This window comes from Candoia aspera, chromosome 2, assembly GCF_035149785.1.
Source record: "Candoia aspera isolate rCanAsp1 chromosome 2, rCanAsp1.hap2, whole genome shotgun sequence".
Classification (NCBI taxonomy): Eukaryota; Metazoa; Chordata; class Lepidosauria; order Squamata; family Boidae; genus Candoia; species Candoia aspera.
This window is the reverse complement of record NC_086154.1, coordinates 122,128,212-122,145,240: the sequence shown is the minus strand read 5'-3', so window position 1 is coordinate 122,145,240 and position 17,029 is coordinate 122,128,212. Positions and strand designations below refer to the sequence as shown.

Below are 17,029 nucleotides of genomic sequence, written 5' to 3'. Positions count from 1 at the left end.
ACCACTTTTTCTTTTGCCATTATTTTCCAGACCATTTTTCAACCATTATAATTTGTTGCTGTTTCTTTCCAAGATCATTTTTTATGACAGTTTATGGAAGCAGCTTTACGGGCCATTATGATTCAAGGCAAGTACAAGCTTTAAGGAAATAAATAAAAATGCATCATTAGTTTAAGCCTTGACGCAAAGCAGGTTATCTTTATTCTATCTGGGCTGCTAATCCACCCACCTGGAATCGATAGAGACTGTTGTCTGCTCGGAGAATAAGATTCTTTCGTTCTTGAAGAGGATAGATGTACCCATGCTTGAGGATCATACTTCCTAAATTTAGTGCCTCTTAAAAAGAAAATACAGGTCAGTTGCTTTCACTGGGATATACACAGTAAAGACAAACAGTCAGAAACTACCCACTTCAGGGGGGGAAATATGTCACTTAAAAAATAATTGTACGTCCTTACCTTCACTGGTAATCTGCAGACGCTGCATAATCCACTGCAGCATATCAGAACCTGAAGGGCGGAAACAACAGCAGACAGCAGCATTAAATCAACCCAAGTTTCATTCTGGCACCTCTTCCCGGCTAGCAGGAACTACTGCTTATCTATAGAGGCTGTGAGAGAAATGGAAATCCAGAGGTGTAACTAGCATCACCATGAGCAGATAACGCTTTTCTGGTGAGCTGAAGAGATTTTGAAAAGGATCATTGCTTATCACTCTATACTCATCCCATTTTTCATTTAAACAGGTTTTTGTGTCATTCTAAAAACTTGCATATAATATCTGGTCAAAATGGAAAGTGGGATTACAGGAAATGTAGATATGCATGTCCTGCTTGGACAGAAAGTTGGCAAATAAAATCAAAAAAATTACATGTGCTGCAGGAAGCCTTTACAGTTCTTTTAAAGGCTTTTAAAAGAATTAAAAGCCTCTACTTCTCTTAAAAAACAACACAAGCCAATTACTGCAGGGATCTGCACCATGGTGACTTGTGTAGAAATATGCCCATGACTATCTTCTTGGGCACTTGTCAAGCTCCCGTGCTTAACCTGACTCTTAAATTCGTTTAGATTATCTTAAATTTACATAAATGGGAAGCTAGCATGCTGCTGCAAAGGAAAAGGATGACTTCTAGCATAGTTTTTGTTTACAAAAATGCCTTTCAGCTTCACATAAACCACCTAGGAATTCTTGGAAATTAAAAATGGAAGGTGGCTGCAGCCTAATGGTTTGTTCGCAAAGGAATCTACTTGCCCAGAAAGGAACAAACAAAGGTAATCTGGGAGTGTTAGAGGCTGTTCCAGGATACTAGTGAGTGGTTCATTTGCATTCTAAGAAATGTATATATTGGGAGAGAGGAGGTCATCTTTGGATACTTTCTGAGTAGTCAAGATGTAAGGCCATTTTGTGAAAGTGCCACTTTCATAATTCCAAATAAGTTCAGTGGCTCAAAATGGCTGCCTTCATCTCAGCTACTGTAATCATCTGAGGAAAGACAAACTGGTATGAAATAAGAGAAAGGATCAGAGCATGAACTAAGAAAAAACACCTGTTACTTGGTCCTACTTTCTAAACCTAACCAAAATAATTGTGCAAGTCCCCAAATTATCCCTTGGCCTAATCGTAACCTTGAGTTCTGCAGCACTTTTTATGACTTCAGTATTTATTGTGTCTCTAATGATTTAAAGCTAGGTGTACTTGCTTTTTGACAAAAGTACTAACCTATTTCCAAAGTACATGTTTTGCTACACTTAGTTTTTAAAAGATGAATGCAGCTTGGATTTGCAGCTGAAAAACTAAATCGTATTACAACATATGGGGAAATGGGAACTGAACTGTATTCTCTCAACAAGGTGACTCACTGGGAAGGTATTATTTCCTCTACAAAAGAAAACAGCAGGCTAGCCAGAAGTCATGTATTTCAACTAAGGGGTTACTTGGAAATTTAAAATGAAGCACAAATGCATGCATCAGACTTCAAAGGCTAGAACTTATACCCTGGCCAGCAAAAGAGTATTCATGGAACTTATATGAATGGGCATTATCATCATCTTCAAGTATTTAATTGTAATGGAAAATTGCTAGTAGAGAGGAAAATGATGAAGACACATTTGTGGTTTCTAAAGAGATTCTTTTTTTTAAATCTTACTTATGAATCAGAAATGTAATGCACATTTTCAGGCACGTCAAAACCAGAAATCTGATTTGGGAACATATTCATTTCTCTGGGCATGTATTCATGTTCAGCTCTAAATGTTGCCAAAATGCAATTCAAAATGCTACCCTTTCCTGACATGTGACTGACTACTTGAGATGCACACCAGCAGTCAGGAGCTCTTATCCCCATTATCGAGAGTGCTTCCCAAAATAGATGAAATTAAAAGATTAACCTGTCACTCAGAGCCTGCTTAGGTAACCTTATCTGCATCTGCTCTTCCCCTTAAAAGATTATGCATATTGTCAGAACCATGAACTCACCATGAAGCTATACCTGTTATTCAGAGGAACGTGGCGGCCTCAGGTTTCTATGCTTTCTTCCTCTTAAAATATATAGCCACTACAATTCCAACTATTTTTTTCATTGAGAAATGAGTAAAATATAAAGTAGGCAGAACAATTAAAATGGTTTAATCTGGAGATTGCCATGAAACAATTACTGAATGAAAACAAGGCCAATCAAATTGCCTTTGAGTTAAGAAAACCATATTCTATGCATATTACAGGTACTGAAAGTTCAGCAAACCTTGACGTCCATGGAAGAGGAAATAGTGTTGATAGGACAGAAATATTTCTAGGACTAGCATCTGAATTAGTTAGACTGACAGACTGCTGACACAAAATGGGCTGCCCTTCACAAGGACTGTAAAAATGCGTGCAGGCAAAGCATGGCAAGTTGAATCAGGAGGGCTTTAAATGGAATCTGGGGGTTGGGGGTTGGAAATGAAAATCCTCAAGTATTTCAGATTAAGTCTTGCATACTTTAGGAAGTGGGACTGTTGCTGAAGGGTACTTCTTAAACTACTCAAAGAAAAATGAGAAAACACTAGCTCTTAAAGTTCATGACCTCTGTTGTCTACACAGTAAGAATCAGAACAAGGGTGATGGGATGATGGTAGACTGATGGGATGATGGTAGACTGTTGCTTTGGTCGACTCCAAATAAAGGATTAATTAGACACTTCCTTATAAGAAAGGGACAGAAAGCTAAGAGAAGGGAAGAGGAGAGAAGCAATTGCCAATGTAAAACAAATATGCAAGAAAAGGAAATAAAAAGGGGACAATCTGTATATATCCTGCTGTACCTCTAAAGAGAAAGATTTTTATATACTATATTACTTGTTGATACAAAATTATTATTACAGTTTTAATTTTGCAATCAATTCTGAGTAAATCAGAGACAGAATATAATCTCCACCCCATGCCTAAGATACTATCTTCCATGATAAATTTACAGTTCTTATGCTGAGGTTATTGTTCTGGAGTGGTAACAGTAAGTTTTTAAACACACATACAGGGGTCCTCACTTAACAACCACTTGTTCAGCAACTGTTTAAACCTGCAACAGTGCCAAACAAGTGGTACTTATAACCCGTCCTCAAAGTTCCAGCCATTGCAACATCCCTGCAGTCACGTGATCACAATCCAGATGCTCGGCACCTGACTTGCAATTATGACGTTGCAGCATCCTGTGGTCATGTTGGTTGCCATTTGTGTCCGTCTTTGACAGCTTTCTACAAGCAAAGTCAATGGGGAAGCTGGCAGGAGGTTGCAAATGGCAACCACGTGATGTCCTCACTTCATGATCGTGCGGGATTCACTTAACGATGGCAACCAGGAAGTGCCGGAACTGCTGTTGCTAAGCGACGTGGTCATGTAAATGTCGCACTTTATGACTGTGTCATTTAGCAATGGAAATTCTGGTCCCAATTGCCAGCATTAACCAAGGACTACCTGTATATACCCATCACGCTATCCCCTTTTGAAGTAAGCAATGTTATGCAAAGCTCAGAAAAAGAATAAGCTACGGTAAGCAAGATAAAAACAGTTTTCCTTAGCACTGCCAGATCTTACACAGATACTGAAATTGTTTCTAGATGAATAGCTTCTACTACCAATCAAAAGTATTATACAGCTAGTCTGTCTTTCTGTATGTTATGGATTTTCTGTGGCAATTAAAATAATGGAAGAAATGGTGGGAAATCAAAGGTCTACAAATGGCAGACAATAATGTCAAGATTTTTATAGGAAAGGTTGTTGAAAGGGTGGTGGAGAGTCAGCTGCAGAATATCCTAGAAAAAGATTATCTGGATCTCTTTCAGCTGAGATTCAGGTCTGGGCGTGGACTGAAATAGCTTTCGGTGCATTGGTTGTTTAGAGCTTTCAGTGACTTTCAATACCAGCAACCGAGGTATTCTTCTGAACTGCCTGCATGAATTGGAAGTACTGGTTTGCAGTGGTTCTGCTACTTCCCTAGTGGGCACTTCCAGTCAGTGATTAGAAGGAAGGAGCATTTAGAGATTCAGATCCCCCTAATACCTATATGAACCTGCTGGGAGAAGTAATTTGTTGGTTTGGGTTGTGGTATCATTAGTATCCATATGGTAATGATATTCAATTGTATACTGTCACCCTGGGATGGACCAGTGATGCTGTGGAGGTCTGGTCCCAATATCTGGAGGCTGTAAGGACCTGGATGGGTCAGAATAGGCTGAAGTTGTTCATTGCAACTCAAAGTGCTCTGGAGCTGTCTCTTAAGAGGGAAGCTCTACCCCTAAGGGAGCAGGTCTCCTGGAGGTCATCACCAGGAGGGCTTTGTTCAGCTTCAACTGGTGAAACAAGCTGAAGCCTTATCTGGAGTGTGAGGATCTCACAGCAGTAACTCAGCACTATGTGTTGCTGTTGTTTAGATTATTGCAATGTCCTCCACACTGGGCTCATTTGAAAGCAACAGAGAAAGGACAATTGGTGCAAAATCTGGTAGCCTGCTTGTGGCAGGTTCTAGCTACCAGAAGCACATTACACTGGTGCTGCAAACCCTACACTGGCTATCAGTAAGTTTCCAGGTGCAACTCAAAGTGCTGGTGTTGATCTATAAAGCCCTATTTGGCTTGGTGCCTACTTACTTGCTGAACCACCTCTTCCTACCTGAATCAACCTGTCTTGTACAGTCATCCTGGGAGAGTCTGCTGATTGTTTCTTACTTCTGTGATATCAAGAGGTAGAGTGGGGACACACAAGGCTAGGAATTGTTCATTGCTTATGGTGCCAGTCCTTGGAGTGGTCTTTCCTTAGAAATCATATTGGTCCTTTTGCTAACTTTCCAGAAGAAGGATCGCTTTCAGAGGATATTTGATAACCAATATTTATCACTGATTATTCCTAGTATTGTTATGGTGCTATTTTTGCTGGACTGGATGATGTAGCTTTGTCAAAATCCTGGGATTATGTTTAGATTTAATTTAAGTCTTTTACATATCTTGGATGTTTTAATTGTGTTTGTATCAATGGATGATAATGATGATCATTATCTTTAATTGCAAACTGCTGGGGTCCTTGGCAGATTTGGCAGTACACAAGCAAAATTAATAAATAAATAAATAAATACAGGCTCAAATCATCACTATTCCTCTGTCTCTCCCCTTAATTTCTAGAATACAGACTGAGTATTTACATTTACACATACGTGTATGCATAATTTAATACAGCAACTTTACATACTTATGGAAAAGCAATCTTTATTATTCTTTTTCTCTACAGCATCAGGATGGTAGTCTCTGTTATCTTCTTCTTAGACTGCTGTTGTGACTGTTTTCCGGCATCAAAGCCAGGAATAAAGTGACAGATGAATATTAAGTAACATTATATAACGAAAACCTAATGGTTGAGACTGCCTTCTATTTTCCAGTATGTCTGACTTACCAGTCATAGCATGTGGAATGCTGGTGTTTATGATCTTCTGGGTTTGCATTTTGATGCCAGAATGTGGATCTTGCATCTCCACCAACAAAATCTCCAACTGCAAATTATAGTAGAGACATATTAAGAATTAAACGAGAATCACATGAGTACTCAAAATAAACAGAAACCATTATATTTTATTTTCATTCCTTGTCTTAATTAAATGCACCTGTAAGTAAATATTTAAACCACTATGTTTTCAAGTATTATATTACTGGAGACATTGGTTCTAACTTTGGCTGATTAATGGCAGGTGGGTACAGAATAAGACCATCTCCATCCACAGCATGGTGATGGATGAACCTGTTAACCTGGTGTGCTTTGCTGACATCTGATTGGGCAGTGATGGGGCTGTACAGGTAGTTCTCGACCTATGACCATTCATTCAGCGACCGTTCAATGTTACGACGGCGCTGAACAAATGGTGGTTATGATTGGTCTTCCGAGTTCCAGCTGTCCCAGCACCCCCACAGTCACATGATCGTGACCTGGGCACTTGGCAACCGGTTTGCACTTACAACAGTTGCAGCATGATTGCCATTTGCAACCTTCCCTGCCGGCCTCCCCAGAAAGTCAATGGGGAAGCCAACAGGGAAGATTGCAAGATGCTGGGGTAAGTCTCCCCACCCATGCACCCTCTCCCAGTCCCATTGCAGTTGCACTGTACCAGCCATCTGCGCACCCCCTTGCACCCTGCCCTGCACCCCTATGCTCCCTCCCCCATCTGGCAGCAGCCCCTTACCTGCCTGCCAGCCTGGGACTTGCAACTTCTTGTCGGCTTTCCTACTGACTTTGGTTGTAGGAAGCTGGCAGGAAGTTGCCTCGCCTAATGACTGCAGGATTTGGTTAATGATGGCAACCGGGACTCCAAGGATTGCCACTGCTAAGCAATGCGATTGTGCTTTATGACCGCATTGCTTAGCAATGGAAATTCTGGTCCCAATTGCCATCATAAGTTGAGGACTACCTGTAGTCCTATGAAAAATCTCCCCAGGTCCTGCAGCAGCCATGGATGGGGTAGTTGTGGTTGTCATGGCAAGGAGCACTACTCCGGAAATGACTGGGCATGAGTGCCTTTGTGTGGAAGTAGCCTGCACTGACAAGCTTGGCCTGCTGCTGCTTTCCATGAGCTCCAAGACCTTGTCTTGGGCTGGTGGTGGAGTTCCTAAGGCTGTTAGTCCTGGGGGATTTCAACCTCCATGCCCTAGAGGAAAGTTCTGATGTAGCTTGTGAATTCATACCCTCCATGGTGACCATGGGCTTGCCATGGGTAATTGCAGCCCTAATACACTGGCTGGGGACATGCTAGACCTGCTCTTTACTTCAGAGCAAATAGACATGATCTGACGATAGACATAAATATTTACCCTTTGCTGTGGTCAGATCATTTCTTCATCATATGTGGATCACAGGTGCCCTGAACCTTTGCAGGGGGGGGGCATTATTTTGGCTTGTCCCAGCTGCTTAATAGGTCTGGATGGTTTCCCGAAGGCACTTGGGGTTTTCCTCAACAATCTGGTGGACAGTTCTATCTCATGCCTGTTCAACCTGTGGAATGTGGAGGTGGCCAGAGTACTTGATACAATTGCCCCAGAGTGGCCTCTCTCCATTTGCCAAACCCAGCCTGCTCCTTGGTCTACTGAGGAGCTGAAGGAAATGAAGTGACTCAATATACCTGGAATGATCTTGGCGTAAAACCATAAATGGGCATGACCACGCAATGATAAGAGCCCAAGTTCAGTACTACATAGAGCATAATAATATCAGTTCTTCTCTGTGCTTGTTTCATCCAGAGACTCTCAACCAGTAGCCTTTTCATGTAACCCAGACCCTTGTGGAAGGGATGAGCAAACCACTGCTTCAACAGTCACAATGAATGTAGTTGCAGGTTTTTAGAAGATAAATTTGCTTGTATTCAGTCTGCTTTGGATACCAGTAGAACAGAGGCTATAGTGGTGCACAGACCAATGTCTTCTGGAATTATCTGGGATTCTTTTGTGCTTGTACAATCTGAGAAAGTGGACATGTCCTCTGTGTAATGCTATCACCTGTAGGATTGACTCATACCCTTCCAGGCAGGGTTTGTGGGGCTGGATTTGGAAGATAATTAACACCTCTTTGAGGGAAGGAATGACGACGCCTGTTTTGAAGAAGGCAGTAGTGCATCATCTCCTGAAGAAGCCTTCCCTGGATCCAGATGTTCTTGATAACTTTTGCCCAATTTCCAACATTCCCTTTCTGGGAAAGGTTGTGGGGAAAGTGGTGGTGGTTCAACTTTCAAGGATCCTGGAAGAAACAGATTATCTGGATCCTTTCCCGTCAGGTTGGCTGGCAAGAACTGCACTGGTCATTCTGCTAGATGATCTTCATTGGAACTTGGATGGGGGAGTGTATCCATCTTGATCCTTTTAGACCTCTCAGGAATGCTTGATACCATCGATTATCACCTGCAGCAGTTGGAAGTTGGGGACACCATTCCTGGAGACAGTTCCACAAATATCCAGTATTGTGTTGTGAAATTATAGCCCTACCTGGGTAAAGATAACCTCACTACTCTAATCTATACTCTAGTAACTTTTCCTTTAGATCAATACAGTGAGTTCTATGTAGATGTAGAAAGTAAAGAGGATGACCTTGACAGAGAGAGGGAAGATCTGTTACCACAGCAATGAGTAGATAAATATTGCTTAAGCCTAGATGAGGGGGGGAGGGTTACAAAAATGCCTCAGACAGGCACCCCATCCCCCCAGTTCACATGATAAATAAAGGACGGAAGAGGGGAAACACATTCAGACTTGCAAGATTCTATTACTATAACCAATCTTAATAAAAGTAGTTTTAGGCCTACGTGGCATCTGTTTCTTGGGCTGGTCCACCTTGTAGATGCGTAATTTCCAAGATACCTTGGAAATGTGTAATTCTTACCAAAGCAAGAGGACTGATGGGAACTGGACATTATGACATTGTTGCAGTCTTCATTGGCTCGTTAATTTCTAGACCCAATTCAATTTATCAATCCATTTATGTTTGGGACCAGACACTCAAACATGTGACCTCTTCTCATATGTTCCTACATATACCAGAAGATAATTTTTGGAGGCTCTGCTCCGGGTATCCTCTCATACTTAGGAGCAGTGAACCTTGGAGCAGTACTTCTCAATCCTGGAACTACCCAGGGAGGTACACCTAGTACAGTACTAATTTTATTGTCTTTCTGGTGCTGGGGAAGGCTTATTTTCCCAGGCATTACTCAGTGGGTTGTTTTTAAATATATTTGGCAGGTGGTTGATTTTGCTCTTACGTAATTTTAGGATTCTCATTTGCATTGCTATGCTTCATTATGGATTTGTATTGTCTTTTCATTTCTTATCTGATTATTTTAATTTGTTCTAAGTCAGCCTTCAGCAACCTGATTTTGACAGGTGGCATGCAAATTTTAAATATTTAAGGCCTCCTAACTGCTAAAAACAATACTTTGTAAAACAAAGAATGCTTTTTGTGTTATAAAAAATAGAATCGTAGTCATAAAAGTTAAAAAAAATTGTCATAATGGGGAAATAGACATGTACCATTAACAAGCCCAACATAGTTCACTCCAGGTGGGCATAAACTCCAGCCTACCCTGGGGCAAAGCCAGGTCTTCAAGGCCTGTTTAAAGGATAGCAAGTGCCAGGGCTGTTCAAACCTCCAGGAGAAAGCTATTCCCGTGGGCCATGACCAAGGAGGCCCCATCAAAGGCATTGCTTGAGAAGTGGGATGTGAAGTGAGCCCACTCTGCTGAATCTTATGAGATGGGCAGAAACAGTGGAATTGTCCTAACAGTCAGGAACCACACTGAGATGAGGAATAGGTCTCTAGTGTTTTATTACTGCTACATTAGACAGAAAATCCTAACAAACTGAAGAAGCATGGGAAAACCCAGACAGATAAACCCCAAAAGTCAAGGCGGGTCTGATCTGTGTCTCTCTGAATGGCTGCTCAACTCCTCACTACTACGCATGCGTTTTCCCCCCTGGATAGGGGCCCGCTCCTGCTCACCATCAGTGCTCATGACAGGAATAAAATACATGTTAGGCTACAATTCCTATCAGCTCAAACCAAGATAGCCAAAGATTTGGAAGGGACCATTTAAGTTATCAAGTCCAACAGCCTGCTCAGTGGAGGAATCCAAATTAAAGCCAAATGAAGCAAGGGGTTATGAAGGTTATAGCTCAAACCATCTGAGGGCACCAGTTAATTTACATTTCTGATAAGAAGCTCAATAAGGTTTTAAACAGTAAAGATATGACAGTAGTGATTACTTACCATGAATACATGGACATCTAATGCTTCCATATCTACACCAGATAACTGGTGGCCTCTGAAAGCCACTTAAAAGCTTTGGCCAGCTGATAAAGAATCCACTTCTAATTTTGAAGCAGATCTACTTATTAGTCTAATATTCGATTCATAAATAGTTGGGCAGTAGTGTTTAATCTGCTTAATAGAGTATGTACTAAACTACAATATCAAGATCGTTTACTCTCTCAAATGTTACTTTCTCTGAATCAAACTCACCCATCTCCTGTTTACTTTTCCTGTTCCCCTGTTTAAAGACAGGACAATAAATCCAATGACCTTAAAAAACCCCTTTACTGTGTTTATTATACTCATTGTACCAGAAACCTGGAGACAAAAGAGATGTCCATATACTGTATGTAGGCATTTCTATACAGTACTCAGAAAATTTTAAAGTTTCTTAAATTGGCATAACACCAATAACTATAACGAATAACTACTGATCTTAGCCTATGTCCCACATGTTTGCAGAATCTGCTTGTTTTTGCATTGCAATTGACTAGTTCTTACAGAGACACTGTTAATGCATGATGAGAGGAGGGGTTTTGTCTGTCAGCCAGCTTATTCCAGAGCCTGACGTTGATTCGGGTTGAGAGGGTGGGACTGGCTGAGGGTCGTCCTGTTGGCTTCCATGCCTAAGGGAGGATTAAAACCTGCCTTTCCCTCCTCCTAGACCAGATCTTTAACCACAACACTATGCTACCTGACCAATTTAATTAATAGTTAAAAAAATAAACAAGGAATCAGGTGTTTATCTAGTAATGCCAGTAGTGGTTGCTTACCTTAAATACACAGAGATGTAAAGCTTCCATATCTGCACAAGTTAACTGAAAGCCTCTGGAAGCCACTTAAAAACTTTGGCTGGCTGATAAAGAATCCACTTCTAATTTTGAAGCAGATCTACTACTTCAAAGTATTAAATTTTATTAAATCTACTTCCAATTATTAAAGTGTATAATTACATTTATTTTAAAAGGGATACTGTAGACTAGGGACAGGGAACCTGTCATCTTTTAGGAACTGCTGAACTATAACCTCCAGCCATAAGGGTCAGGGGTATGGATATTAGGAGCTGTAATTCAGCGACGTTTGGGATCACACGTTTTCCTTCCTTGTAACAGAAAAAGACACAAAAGAATCACAATGGTTCATTTTTCAGTCCAAAAATCCTAGTATAACACCATTCAAGTGAATTTGAACCCCACAAGTAGTTTCTATTATGGACATCTTTTCTTCCATTTTTATTGATGTTAGATTTCGTGCAGTTTGCCTGTTTGGTGTTATCCAAGTGGTAAGTATAGTGCTCAAAGCTCATAAAATGGTTTTTGCAACATTTCCTGAGAAGTAAATTAGATATCCCCAAGAATATTTATCATCTGACTCTATATTGCAGTGGAAATGGGCTATCTTTTGTTTCTGGTAAATTTTTGATTGCCTCCCAGGAATTGTATTTATTTCACAGTTGGAAACATTGCCATTGGCAGCACATAAAAAATTTAAATGCAGCAGAAGCAAAGCAATAAATTTAAAATGCAAAATACAGTGTCATTTTGCTGACTAAATAATGGATAACTGCAGGTGAAAGAGATTAAGAAGGTCGCCCAGAGACTCAGAAAAAAGTATTCTTATTAAAACACTGCTCTAAATGACTGGAGATAGGCCTGGCTTGTTAAGGAATTCCAGAGAACTTAGTCCAGCATTGCCAAGGCAATGTTAAAATGTTAAAATGTTACAAACTGTAAGGTGTGATAATCTAATACCTTGCTAGCAGAGCCCTTCTCTTACAGTCTCCCCAGTTAAAGATAATTATGATAGGCTGCCCTCAGTCAGGTGGCCTCCAGGCATCCCTTAATCTGTCATTTGGAGAGTTCTTAAGCCTACCTACCTAGAATTCCTGCCTTCAGTTCAGCCCTAGGAAAACTAAAAAGGAAATGCAGAACATTTTCTTGCAGGAGGCTACTCGCATTTTCAAAAAACACAGTGAATCTTATTCTGTTGTAGCAGTATCACAAGAGCACATAACCATAGACCCAAACAAGTCTCAAATTACAAGAGCAGGAATATATGATCTCCATCATCAGCACCCTTCCTTCACTATCTCTGGACATTTTCTTCCCTCCAAACTACCCCAGCAGAAACCAAGTATGAACATGGTGTGATGACTGGAACACTCAACTTCCCATTAAATCCAACTCATAAGCATTTACTTAGAATTCTCATTAATGGTGTGTAGCATTCAGTACAAAGGAAAAAGCTGCGAGTGAAAAAGCCGGTGCTTTTCCCCCATTAAACATCTTCAGTGAATTCAAATCCCCCCCATTCCCCATCTCAGGTATGCACCCCTCCCTCTCATGCCAGTTAGTGTAAGAATCTGCAGCTGTCTCCAATGGCTCCTCACAAACGACCTTGGCATTACCAGATAGTCCAAACAAAATGATTTCACACTCCAACAATGTTCTCCCTCCCATGCCTTCAACTCACAAGGATGATACACATGTTGACTGAAACATGCATGTGAGTCCAATCAATTGTTCTGAGAACATTTGATCTGGGAGCATGACACATGGTGAAATTGGATCTTAAAGTCATTATGTCAGCCTTGTGAGGTAGTCCAGACAAGAAGCACACCCAGATGAACTAATCCTACTTTATTGTAAGGTTCTATTAACAGAATCTTGCAAGACTGAAACTATTTCTCCGCTCTGTTCTTTTTAGTCTCTGGAAAACTAGGGAGGGCCCCTTCCGAAATGCTTCCCATGCTTTTCTCCCACCTGCAGACTGCTGCCTCTTATCAGACTGTTGCCTAGGCTGTGCGTCTTCCTCTTGTCTCCCAAGAGGAAGATGGTATTCCCACATACCATCACAATTATGACAACATCTAGGAAGAGGGAAACACATTGTGGTATCTCTCTTTGAGCAAGTAAAATACAGATATTTGCAATATGCAACAAATATTGTGACACATAAAAAATTATATTCCCTCTCACTGCCTTTTTTTAACCTGTATTTTTGCCAGCTTCTCTTAACTGCTGCTCAACAAAAACTGTGCAATGTGAACGTGCTAGACTATGTAGCGCATACACTTGAAGTAGTAGGAGTATCCGCAACAATCCAGAGACTCATTAGAGGGCAGTGAGGAGCTACAAGAAAACAAAATGTTTGTTGCCCACTAGTGGTTGACTGGACTTCTGCAGCCCAGATCTGGCAGCCCTAGAAATGGGCAGCTGTGTGTGTCTCCGTAAATTCAAATGATACTATTCATTACAATAAACCTCAGACAAGAAAGGGGAAATATTCATAGGAGAAAATGGAGCTTCATGCCTTGCCTGCTTAAAATTTTTCTACATACTAGCACTATTATTTTCTATAGATGCTTTGGGAAAAGGCGATCACAGTAAACCCATAACTAGTTATTCATCAACATGTTGGTTGGAAGGTGATGAAGACTGTAGTCCATCACCCTTAAAGGCTGAGCATAGCTGCAGCCAATAAAAAGGAGTATTCAGCCTCTTCATCAAAGCAACTATGATAGAAATCTATTCCCTGCCTAGTCAATTATTTCTTTTTAAATTTATATGCCACTTTTCATTTCTATAAAAAATCCCAGAGTAGTTTTTAACAACATCATACTACTACTACATCTATTATACATATTAGGCAAACAGGCAAAACTGCTAGTCAAAAGAATGCTTGGCAATCAACAAGTCTTATACCATCGTCAGAAACATTCCATATCAGGAGCCAGCCAAGTCTCAAAAGGGAGAAAATTGTGCATAGTGGATGTCATGGTAAAAATGCTCTTTTTTGCATTATGGGCAAATAAATGCAAATTGTGGTATGATAAGCAATGAATTCTCTGCAAAATATGAAGAGTTATATGAAGAAAGGAGTTCCTTAAAAAAATGTTCTTAGTCTCCTTAGCCTAACAGACAAACAATACCCCTATAAACATGGTTTCATAGCCAGTGCAGAGATATCAACAAGGTGCCCTACTGAGCAACCTCATCATGTTTACTCCACATTTCTTTTTTAAAAAGGCATCACCAATTTCTCATCCCATATCCTAATTAACTTTTCATTCAAAAAGGAAAATCTCCAAGCCAGCTATCAAGAACAAAGTGACAAAAATAAAATATGGACAGAAACACAAATAACATTCCATAAAAAAAAAAATCAAATGTGCAGGGAAAAACAACCCTGCTTTACCCCACTGGCCACTGACCAGGAATGAAAGCCAGGTAAATCTTGGCCGGGTTCAACAGGGTGTACTTCTTGACATTCCACATTAGGAGTGCTGCTATAGAGAAGTCCCTACCTCATGTCACTGCCTCTTGTATTTGATCTAAATATGGGACAGGGAGCTTGAGTAGACTGGTAGGGGGGGAGGATGTCCTTCAGGACTTTCATAGCGGAAGGGAAAGTAAGACAGATATTTTGGCTTCATTACTACAGCATAGAAATGTCTTGCTAGGGGGTCCAGGTTAACCCACAGTAGTGAATTACTGTAGACTGAGATTGGTGGGGGTAATTACCAGGTGATGGTTTCAGGCAGAATTAATGTTGTAAAGTTCAAGGATTATGACTTTTATTTTTAAAATTACAGCCCAAGGTGGGTGAGGAATAAACCTGTTTTCAAATACAGAAGTTCTGAACAGAAATAAAGGCAGAGTGGATGAAGCAAAATAGGAGTGGTTAAAATCAACAAGAATAATACAGCCTTTAAAAAGCTTATAGACACCCATACCTGTCAGTGTTATTTTTAAGCAGCTTCTGGCATATCTACAAAGGTGGCTCTGTAACAGGTCGCTCTCCTTTTGAAATTCCAAAAAATACAAAGACAATTGTCTCTAAGCACACTACAGCAAAGGACCAGGCAATGAAAAGAAAACAAACAATCACTATTAAAGACTAAACTAATGACAAGGTTTTTGAAGACTCTAACAAATCGCACATCTAGTCCGATACAAAATCCCCTTCTCTCTCACACGCCAAACCTTGGTCACACAGCATTCCAATCAGATGTTTTAGAGATGTGCCCAAGGTTTCCTGATCTTCCATTTATAAGGTAGGCACTAAAAATGAATAAAAATTGAAAATAAGACTGGCTTTGTTACCTTTTTCAAGAATTGCATTCTTGGCCTGTAACGCTGTCCTTGATCTATGTGCGTGATGGTCATCGTGATCTACTTAATTAAGCTACAAAATAATTTTAAAAAAATAATAATAAAGGGGCTTTCACCAATTGCAGAGAAAAAGGAGGTGCTACTCTTATTGATTTCAGGCAAACAGCATTACTCAAACGCGCCAGGCTACAGAAGAAAGGCTGCGGTGGAATCAGGCACAGTCCTGCTGCAACCAATCAGCACGGAGCACTCTGGGTTTATTTGCATGAGCTGCCTACCTGCCAGCATTAGGGGGAGCTCTTTCATCTATTTACAGGGCTGAGTTGCTAGCAAAGAGAATATGCATCATTCTGCATAACGCTACGATTAACGAAGTGTTAGCAAATTGCACATTACTGATAAAATTAGAAAAAAAATATTCTTACAGTCTGATTGAATAGGTTCAAGAACAAAACATTTTTCCCCCAAATTTAAACATGATGTGACAAGTTACAATTTAAACCGTGGTTCGATTCACTCACAGTTGTGGAACTGATACACAAGACCAAACAAACTAACCATTTGTTATTTACTGCATTTATTTCATATCTTTCTTTAGAAAGCACAAACAATTGACATATGGGTCTTCTCTAATCTTACCCCCACAACAGCTTTATTAGGTTGGGCTCTAAAAGAGCAACAGGCCCAAATGAGCCAGTTCAATACTTTAATCAACATACCTCACTAGCTTGTTGTTGTTTATTTGTTTAGTCGCTTCCAACTCTTCGTGACTCCATGGACCAGCCCATGCCACAGCTTCCTGTCAGTCGTCAACATCCCCAGCTCCCCCAGGGACGAGTCCGTCACCTCTAGAATATCATCCATCCACCTTGCCCTTGGTCGGCCCCTCTTCCTTTTGCCCTCCACTCTTCCTAGCACCAGCATCTTCTCCAGGGTGTCCTGTCTTCTCATTATGTGGCCAAAGTATTTCAGTTTTGCCTTTAATATCGTTCCCTCAAGGGAGCAGTCTGGCTTTATTTCCTGGAGGATGGATTGGTTTGATCTCCTTGCAGTCCAAGGCACTCTCAGAATTTTCCTCCAACACCACAGTTCAAAAGCATCGATCTTCCTTCGCTCAGCCTTCCTTATGGTCCAGCTCTCGCAGCCATATGTTACTACGGGGAACACCATTGCTTTAACTATGTGGACTTTTGTTGTCAGTGTGATGTCTCTGCTCTTAACTATTTTATCGAGATTTGTCATTGCTCTTCTCCCAAGGATTAAGCCTCTTCTGATTTCCTGACTGCAGTCAGCATCTGCAGTAATCTTCGCACCTAGAAATACAAAGTCTTTCACTGCTTCTACATTTTCTCCCTCTATTTGCCAGTTATCAATCAAGCTGGTCGCCATAATCTTGGTTTTTTTGAGGTTTAGCTGCAAGTCAGCTTTTGCACTTTCTTCTTTCACCTTCATCATAAGGCTCCTCAGTTCCTCTTTGCTTTCAGCCATCAAAGTGGTATCATCTGCATATCTGAGATTGTTAATGTTTCCTCCAGAGATTTTAACTCCAGCCGTGGATTCCTCAAGCCCAGCACATCGCATGATGTGTTCTGCGTACAAGTTGAATAGGTAGGG

At 40.6% G+C, this 17,029-nt stretch overlaps 1 protein-coding gene across 1 annotated transcript in view; it reads right to left on the bottom strand.

Moving 5' to 3' along the window:
* Positions 1 to 15,479, bottom strand: part of RGS9 (regulator of G protein signaling 9) — a 68,485-nt gene extending 53,006 nt beyond the window's left edge. Inside the window, exons 1-4 of the mRNA XM_063296539.1 lie at positions 15,407 to 15,479; positions 5,916 to 6,012; positions 459 to 509; positions 230 to 336 (exon numbers count right to left, since the gene is read on the bottom strand). Coding sequence (XP_063152609.1) covers positions 230 to 336; positions 459 to 509; positions 5,916 to 6,012; positions 15,407 to 15,469 — 318 coding nt within the window. The 5' untranslated portion in view covers positions 15,470 to 15,479. The remainder of the gene's footprint in view (positions 1 to 229; positions 337 to 458; positions 510 to 5,915; positions 6,013 to 15,406) is intronic.
* Between the last annotated feature and the right edge of the window lie 1,550 nt (positions 15,480 to 17,029).